General features: G+C 35.9%; 1 protein-coding gene across 1 annotated transcript; it reads left to right on the top strand.

Moving 5' to 3' along the window:
• Nucleotides 1–2948: 2948 nt before the first annotated feature.
• LOC137629092 (uncharacterized) lies at nucleotides 2949–7690 on the top strand. Its single transcript, XM_068360358.1, has 3 exons — nucleotides 2949–3579; nucleotides 4651–4841; nucleotides 7075–7690. The coding sequence occupies exons 1-3, from the start codon at nucleotides 3348–3350 to the stop codon at nucleotides 7543–7545; spliced, it is 894 nt and encodes a 297-aa protein (XP_068216459.1). The 5' UTR covers nucleotides 2949–3347; the 3' UTR covers nucleotides 7546–7690.
• The last annotated feature ends 1617 nt before the right edge of the window (nucleotides 7691–9307 follow it).

Consider the following 9307-nt stretch of genomic DNA (forward strand, 5'->3'; position numbering starts at 1 on the left):
ACCGCCAGCCAATCAAATCTTTGCTTACATTTCGCTTTGGCCCTCTAAGCTTTAATGGATCACTGTTTATATCAAATTCAACTACGTTGCAACTTTATATTTCAGAAGGAATGACTCGTATTAGTGGGCCTATAGCTCAGGCTTGAAGAACTAAGATGACATATAGAATAAAGTCGAATGTTGATGGCAGGCTAAATACAACGTAGCTAGCAGCTAACTGGAGCTTGGACCTGTGACAACAGGTGTATGTTATGATGATGCTAAGCAAATAATTTCTCTCTCTCTCTCTCTCTCTCTCTCTCTCTCTCTCTCTCTCTCTCTCTCTGACACATTGATATTGGTGTATACACGGTGTGATCATGTGTCACTAGGTGTAATGTTTTCTAATATTTCATTTTATCTAGTCAAGGAATCGATGTTGAATATGGATGGGGTTTTAAAATCTAGTTCTAACTTGCCTGAGCTTATTTTTTCACTATTTAACAGTTGAATTATAATTGAGAAATTAGCCAGTCATTTCTATTTTTGTAGACTAAAATTTGCGATTTTAAACATACAAATCCACACACATAATTGTATATATATATATATATATATATATATATATATATATATATATATATATATATATATATATATATATATACATCCGTAACTAGTTCACTGCGGGAGAAAGGCCTCAGACGTGTACTTCCATTCGTGTCTGTTTTTCAATTATTATTATTATTATTATTATTATTATTATTATTATTATTATTATTATTAGTTAAGCTACTACCCTAGTTGGAAAAGCAAGATGCTATAAGTTCAAGGGCTCCAACAAGGAAAAAAATACCCCACTGAGGAAATGAAATAAATAAATAAACGATGAGAAAAAATAACAATAAATCATTTTAAAACCAGCAACATGAAAACAAATATGTCATACATAAACTATAAAAAGACTCATGTCAGCCTGTTCAACTTAAAAACCTTTCCTGCAAGTTTGAACTTTTGAAGTTCATCTGATTCAACTACCCGATTAGGAAGATTATTCCGCAACTTGGTCACAGCAATAGTTAAAGATTATGTAACCATCGTGAAACATTTGTTGTAGCCAATCAGAAACATTCCTGCCTTGTGATCTGTTGGACAGCGGTAAAAGACCCGCTCAAGCTCCATAGTTTCTTGTAGTGTCTGTAATCTTACCATCCTTTGTGAGCTAAGTAGAGTCCACCTCCTGAATCATGAGCAGTCATTCCCTAGTCCTAGCTTAGTAGGAGAGGGATTTTGGCGTTGACCATATGTAGGCCTATATGCAATCAGTCTCTAAGGCATTGCCCTGCTAGGGTAATAGGTCGGCCAGGGTACCAGCCACCCATTGAGATACTACCACTATAGTTATTGGGTTCTTTGACTGGCCAGACAGTAATACACTGGACCCCTTTCACCGGCTACGGTTCATTTTCCCTTTGCCTACACATACGCCGAATAGTCAGTCAGGCCTATTCTTTACATAGTCTCCTCTGTCCTCATACACCTGATAACACTGAGATTACCAAACAATTCTTCTTCACCCAAGGGGTTACTAAACTGTCATTGTTCAGTGGCTATGGTAAGCAGCTCTTCTACGAGGACACCTAAAAATCAAACCATTGTTTTTTAATCTTGAATAGTGCCATAGCCTCTGTACCATGGTCTTTCACTGTCTTAGGTTAGTTCTCTTGCTTGAGGGTCCACTCGGGCACAGTATTCTATCTCATTTCTCTTCTCTTGTTTTGTTAAAGTTTTTATAGTTTATATAGGAGATATTTATTTCAATGTTGTTACTGTTTTTAGAATATCTTAATTTTCTTTGTTTCCTTTCCTCACTGGGCTATTTTCCCTGCTGGAGCCCTTGGGTATATAGCATCCTGCTTTTCCAACTAGAGTTGTAGCTTAGCAAATAATAATAATAATAATAATAATAATAACACGCTGGTGTCAGACCCCGTTTCACTATAAACCAATAATTCCATCAAAAATTTTTTTTAAATGTTATCAGTAATTTATGGTTCTACAGTAATGACAAGACAACAGAAAGCCACTGCACGTTATTCTTATGAGTAAAAGGAAATTTCACAAAATGAGCACCTTTACAGAACTGCAGATATGCAAACATGATCCACTATTGACTTATTCATACCAGCATCATTAACATTTCCCCTTCAATCCATTAGAATCGTGTATTATCTTTTACATCTGTTGGTAATCACTGATCATCCGCCATCTTGGTTCACATTAACCTTGATCTTGTTATTAGTCAAATTAATTCTGCTGACTCATCTTGGTAAAAAAAAATAGAAAGAAATTAGAATTTCTCCTCAGTTTCCCTTTGCTATTTCCAGTTAAAATTATCACCTGTAAATGCTAACCAGTCCACAATTATTGTTAAAATTCTAATATTTATAATCTGGCATTGCTCCGTCCCTACGTATGTGTATTTGTACGTGTGTACGTTTTAACTAATTTTTTTCCATAATACCTTCACAGAATCTTGTCATATCAATATATGAACTGAAATGCGGACGCTCTCTTTCTTCCCAATGAGAAAAATTTAGAAATTTACACCCAAAGAACTTGTTAATACTAGTAGGCATCTCGTGTCTGGCAGAGCTACGATGCAGACATGGGTTGGAACATCCGATGATCCAAACACATTACTAAACCACTAAGTGATACACATTACGTAACCAGTTAATATTGACGGTTGTTTATCATAGCGTGGAATTGACCAACAAACAAACTCTATTTACTAATACATATATTAATCTAATGGCTTGATATAACATATATCTTTATCTGCTATTTTCCATGTTGGGGCCCCTGGCCTTATAGCATCTTGCTATTCCATCTAGGTTGTAGCTTAGCAAGTAATAATAATAATAATAATAATAATAATAGCCTGACTTACAGGCTACCTTACCCTGGCAGGCTGGCATAGAAGCGCGTCCACACGGTTCGCGGTCAGCGAACCGTTGCTGCCGAAAACGGAAACCCGAGAGCTGGCTGCTCGAGATATTGACTTCCCGAGTCGACTGCACGGGAAGCAGCCAGCACAAACCAGGGTTGCCAGTTTGGCCTTTTTTCAGGCCAAACGAAACTCAAATTTGGCCTTTTTATAATTGGTTGGCCTTTAGTAATATGAAAAAAGACGAGCCTTAAATACTATATATTTGGCCTTTTTCTACTACTGAGTTGGCAATTTTAAAGCTTCTGTTGATTAGAAGTTTACCTTTTCTCATTTGCAATACCTGGCAACCCTGATACAAACCGCTAGCGACGAGCACGAATCTCACGATTTCGATTCTCGGATGTAAACAAACAAGATGGCTGATGATGATACGACGAGCGATGCGAAAACGCCCCAGAAACCTCGCTATGTGTGGAAATCTTTGGAAATACACGGCCTATTGGAAAGAGTTAAAGAGATCCCAGTGTTGTGGGATCATACTGATGAAATGTTCACGAAAACTAACCTCAAAAAGAAAAAGTGGGAGAAAGTCACAGCATCCCTGAAGTACGAATTTTCCGACATCAACGATGCTGGCTTAACTGCAGGTAAACATCTAAGTCTTTAAATGTTAATTTAACCCATATTGATGCATGCATTCGTATTATAAGCAAGTGTAGCCTGCATATTACTATTTTGTGCAAATAACCTATAACTAATAGAGTGATAATTTATATAGGCTTATAATTGATTGACTATTATAGTCAAGGTTACAGTTTACTACATAGGCTAGGTGTAGCCAGATTGAAGAGAATATATAATGAAAAATATCCTAACTGTAGGCAATGTTTTGGCATAGTACAATCCTCCCCTCCCCCCCCCCCCCCCCCCCCCCGCTTGGGAGGTTGTATAAGGGTTGTCTCACTGTATTACGATTACTGTTAGCATGAATATAGTAATTCTAGTCATTGTGAGCTAGTGAAAATATAAAAACACGTATTTTTGGTAAATATTTACTATTGCACCAGACACATTCTTGATATTTATTGCATGCTTTTCTTGTGTTTTTCACTTATATTTTTTGTTAATATACATTGAAAGTAGTCGGAAATCATAGGTTATGTTATATAGTTCCCAAAAAGTATAGATACATGGATTTTAATACCATTTTTCATATATAAATTCTTGGCCAGAATTTTTCAATGTGTAGGCTTTTTTTTATCATTTCTTTGTAGTAGTTCTGAGCTTGTGTTTTTCAATATGTAGGTATTTAACCTATTTCCAAAAAATTGTTTTGACAATTTCTCTGTTTTTTTTTTTTTTTTTTTTCAACTTTGTCTCCCCACGCTAAACACCATCCCCACTGGTGGCGTACAGCTTTGTTGAGTGATTAGAAGGGTCAAAATGCTAATTTGCTTGAAAAATTTATAGTAAAGTCATTCACTAGACATCAAAATCCAGGGATACATTTTTTTTTTATGGATCATAGTGTAAAAATTACCTAATTGATTTTGCATGACCAAAAACATTTATATCCAAATAATTGTTGTGCCCCCTTTCCTATAATGATTTACTTATACTAGCTTATACAACATAATATACCAACTGATAATAACTTGTGTAACATATGAAAATGTTAAGTGCATTTATTCAAAGATGGCATTAAATTTTCTATTCAGATGATGTTCAAAAGAAATTTGGAACGTTGAAATCAACATTTCAGCGAGAATTACGCAAAATTCAAAGTGCACTCAATGGTTCAGCTGGTACCGTCGAGACTAGGTGGGAGTATTTCAGGAGCTGCTCATTCATGCTCCCAGTCTACAGTTGCCCTCCCACAAGGACATCGTTTGATATCTCTGACCCAGAGGTATTTATGTTTTCTTTCTGACATTTACCTTTCTAATATTTGCTTCATGAAAAACATGGTTTAAGCGCTAATTCACTGAAATTTACATTTATTTTCGAGTAAATGAATATATAAAAATAACATTGGGGTAAAAAATAACATGGCAGGGCAAACACATCCTTGGGATAAATGTAAGGAACATTAATCATTGGCAAATATTTCCGTAACCCCTAATTTGTGGAAAACTCGAGTAAATTTTTTGTCTAAATCATTAGAAAATATAAAAAGGAAAAATGCTATACGTATTTGACCGAAACTATAATAATCCCTTATAGCTAAAACTGTGGAGCCTTTGTAGTTTGCTGGGACAGACTGAAAACCCTCATTTTGCAAAGGAAATAGACACAGCAACCTAACCTAATCTAGGAACCGTATCCTTACCTGAAGGGGGCTTCTGCAAACTACCCCTTTTAGACTACCATGTTCTTAGCTTACCCCAAAACTTTAAAAAACACCTGATGCTGGGCAAGCTAATAAAATTGTACTGTTATCAGCCTATCCCATAGTCCACTTGCCAGTGGCGAAGTGCCTCAATGTGATTGACAATTGCTTGGCAATCTTTGGGCTGACAAGTTTTGCAGGGAGCTAAAGAAGATACAGGATAGTAAATCAAGTGATGGAGTTGTGGACATATATACAATTTCTGGGTTTTTATTTGAGAGCTTGTCCTTTCTTATGAACAGACAAACCACGTGAGACATGTGAGGCTAGGTTCTGTGCATGCATTGAGCATAATTATTCGTTTTAATTTTTTTTCTATGTGAAAGACGGAGACAAGAGGCAAAGCTGTCTGTAACAAGTGTCCATCAGATCTGAAATAATTAAACATTAAAAAAGTTATCCAATGAAGGGTAATATTGGGTTACATTATATTGAAAATGTGTATTTTGCTTGTCTTGTGTGATGGTGATAGCAGGAGGACAAGTGCGTATGAACTATCTTGGTTGCTCCCTGAGTAAGTAAGACAAATGGAAACTTAAAGAAGTGAAACAGGTGCTCCAGCAAGTGTTTATCACAAGTCTCTGAGGCTTCCTGGGGAGCTCAAATATGCCATAGGAGTGATTACACTATATACAATGCATGTGTACAAATATATATATATATATATATATATATATATATATATATATATATATATATATATATATATATATATTCAAATAAGTCATATAATTTTGATACATTAATGTCTGGATTCTCTTAATGACCTCAGGATCAGAGCCCCAGGCGAAATCACACAACGACAATAGCTTCTGACTGGCCGGGAGTCGAACCTGGGTATAGTAAACTTGTATATACAGTGACATACCACTTGGCCACGAAGAGAATCCAGACATTAACGTATCAAAAATAGGTGGCTTATTTGAATATGAAAAACACGTCTAAATGTGCAAAATTTATCATATATGTCATTGAACATGAATTATTGTCCTGTTCTCTGGATATCTCTGTAGGGGTAGCATAGACGATGCTAAATTGAAGGTTATGTTCCACATGTATTGTTTTTTTCTCATATAATTGAACACCTGTGAGTGTCATCTGTTTGGCTGAGCTTACGTTTACATTCTTTGCTAACCTTCTCCCTCTACTAAAGGGATAATTTTACATTCTCTCGGGTAACCCCTTCACATGCTTAACAGAAAGCAATGTTGAATATGATAGAATTAAAAGAAATTCATAAAAAACAGGAATGATAATGATATGTTTTGTGAGTTGTGTAGGGAGGTAGAGGGTACTTTGGAACATATGTTTTGCTGTGATGAGTTAAGAAAATTTAGAAATAATGACATAGAAATAGGAAATTTAGAATCACCAACTAAAGATGTACCCCGGTATATTAGGAAGGTCATTGGAGTTAAAAGTAAAAGTATGCGAGCTGTATGAGTTTTCTGCAGATTGCAGTGCTTTGCACCTACTTCGCTTTTTCTAGTTGTGTGGCCACGATCACAGTGTTGTGGAGAAAGTAACGGAGACCTGAAACATGGAACTTTAACAATCATTAAATGAGATCGATAATGAAATATAGGCCTTTGGTGATTGTTAGATGCACATATGAGAGAGAGAGAGAGAGAGACGAAACTTACATTGGTATTCATTCATATATAAATTAGTTTATGCTTATTATTTTTTTTTCAAACCTACCATAAATATCAATAATGAACAGTTCATGTTTAAGTTCCGTCATTTATTTCAGGATGGAGAAATCTCTCCAGAAGCAGCCCGGGAATCCACCCCTGAACCATGTAGGCCTAGTTCCGCCTGGTTTGAGATCTCTGGGCCAGCCGAATCTTCTGAGGCAATGGCGTCTGAGACAGCCGATACTTCTTTTAAAACACTCGTTCAGATATCTCGCAAGAAGAAAAAACGTCCTTTAGAATCTCCTAAGCAAAATCTCGTTGAAAGAACAGTGAAAAAACTAGAGAAATGTGAAGACGAATGCGATATTTTCGGTAAATTTGTAGCAACGAGGTTGAGAAAACTTAGCGAAGTGCAGCAAGTTCATGCAGAAAAGGAAATCATGAATGTGTTATACAACTGTTCAGTGAATGTGGCTTCTTCATCATCTCGAGATCCCCTTGCAAATGAAAATCCAACCAGCAGTGGCCAGGTTTCACATTCTACAAATTCACCTGCTTGTGTGAAAGAGGAAATTTTCTTTCCATAATAAAAGTTTACGTTAAGAATTCTTTTGCATTGCAACAAATAATGACAACATAGTTTTCTTTGGCATTGCTCTAATGTTATTTAATATGATTAGAATATCTCATTATGATTTACATAAGAATTTATATAAGAGTTTATATATATTGTTAGAAATAAAGTGTTTAACGATTATCGTATAATATTTACCTTTAAATACTCTTATCTTTTCCTTTCCTCAACTATTTTTTTTCCGTTGGAGCCCTTGGGTTTATAGCATCTTGCTTTTCCAAACTATGGTTGTAGCATAACTAGTAATAATAATAATAATAATAATAATAATAATAATAATTATATTGCTTGATATGTCTGGTATGATGCGTCCCAACGCTTGTGCTGCTATGGCCTTTGAAATATGATCTTCCAATGATCGAACTATTGCTAGGGACCTTAGTGGCACAATTAATTTTTGATTTCTAATGACACTGCATAAATCAACCATTAAGTTCCACAATAGACAGCCATCAAAACGTGATTCAGAAAATGAAAGAATGAATCACTCTAATGTTAAGTTCAAAAGAAGAACCAAGACTTTAGTAACAAATAAACGGAAACCTCACTTGACGTATAGAAATACGGTGACTCCAGGGTTTCGTATAAAACCTGTTGAACAGAGATGACGATAAGACAAGCATGTGTGGGCGCACAGGGTCAGACGTAACACAATGCATGCTGAGATGTCTCGAAATACTCCCTCCTAAGGGAAAGAAAAGGATTGAGATCAATGAGTCTAGGTCTGACACCCACTGTTCACATTGAGCACGTTTGGGCCTATAACTTGGCAAAAAGTAAAAAAAAAAAATAAGCTAGCACAAAAAGGGGAACTCTTTACCTAGGGTAAGAAATTATTTTAAGACACAAAATTATATAATTGTATTATCTACTGTAGTCTTGGGTAGTTCCATAGTCTCTGTACCATGGTCTTCCACTGTCTTGAGTAGAGTTCTCTTGCTTGAAGGAACACTTAGGCCCTGTCTTATTTCCTCTACTCACTGGGCTATTTTCCCCGTTGGAGCTCTTGGCTTTGTAGCATCCTGGTTTTCCAATTAAGGTTGTATCTTATCTAGTAATAATAATAATCTACCGTGATTTTGTCGGTTATCCTATACTGTAGATTGTGGTGTGCAAGGTCCTCCATTGGTTTAGCCTCGTGTCTCCTCAGCCATTTGCATTGCATTGATCCGAGAACACACACACACATTATATATATATATATATATATATATATATATATATATATATATATATATATATATATAAACTTATTTTGCGTTGTTCTACAAACTTGCGAAGTCTACCAAACTTAGGCCAACCATTATATCGCACTTATCTACCCAGACATTTATATTTCATTGATCTACAGATCTACCCAACTGTTTAATGTAGCAATTGGTCTAATCTAAGTCTTCCCTCCGACACTTAGCTGTTAAATGCCCTCCATACTTCCGGATAACTTTATCGAACTAGATTTTCCTGTTCCAATGAAAAGAACTATTTCTTTGTGATTCATGGAGTTCCAAGTACTACAGTAATCGCACTACAATACAGGACTTTTTTTTTTCCAAAAGGCCAGGGTCAGCATGATATATTTTTAAAACTAGACTAGCATGACAAGACAAGAGAAAGAACGGTGTTATCTCGAATTCCATGAGCTCTCTCTCTCTCTCTCTCTCTCTCTCTCTCTCTCTCTCTCTCTCTCTCTCTCTCTCTCTCTCTTCGGGTAGTGA

The sequence above is a fragment of the Palaemon carinicauda genome, chromosome 37 (assembly GCF_036898095.1).
Source record: "Palaemon carinicauda isolate YSFRI2023 chromosome 37, ASM3689809v2, whole genome shotgun sequence".
NCBI classification, from domain to species: domain Eukaryota; kingdom Metazoa; phylum Arthropoda; class Malacostraca; order Decapoda; family Palaemonidae; genus Palaemon; species Palaemon carinicauda.

Bases quoted from the DNA above. Each gene is read 5' to 3' on its own strand.
- LOC137629092 (XM_068360358.1), top strand. From the start codon at position 3,348: ATGGCTGATGATGATACGACGAGCGATGCGAAAACGCCCCAGAAACCT. The intron at 3,580-4,650 runs GTAAACATCTAA...TTTTCTATTCAG, and splicing joins CGATGCTGGCTTAACTGCAG to ATGATGTTCAAAAGAAATTT. The intron at 4,842-7,074 runs GTATTTATGTTT...CATTTATTTCAG, and splicing joins TTGATATCTCTGACCCAGAG to GATGGAGAAATCTCTCCAGA.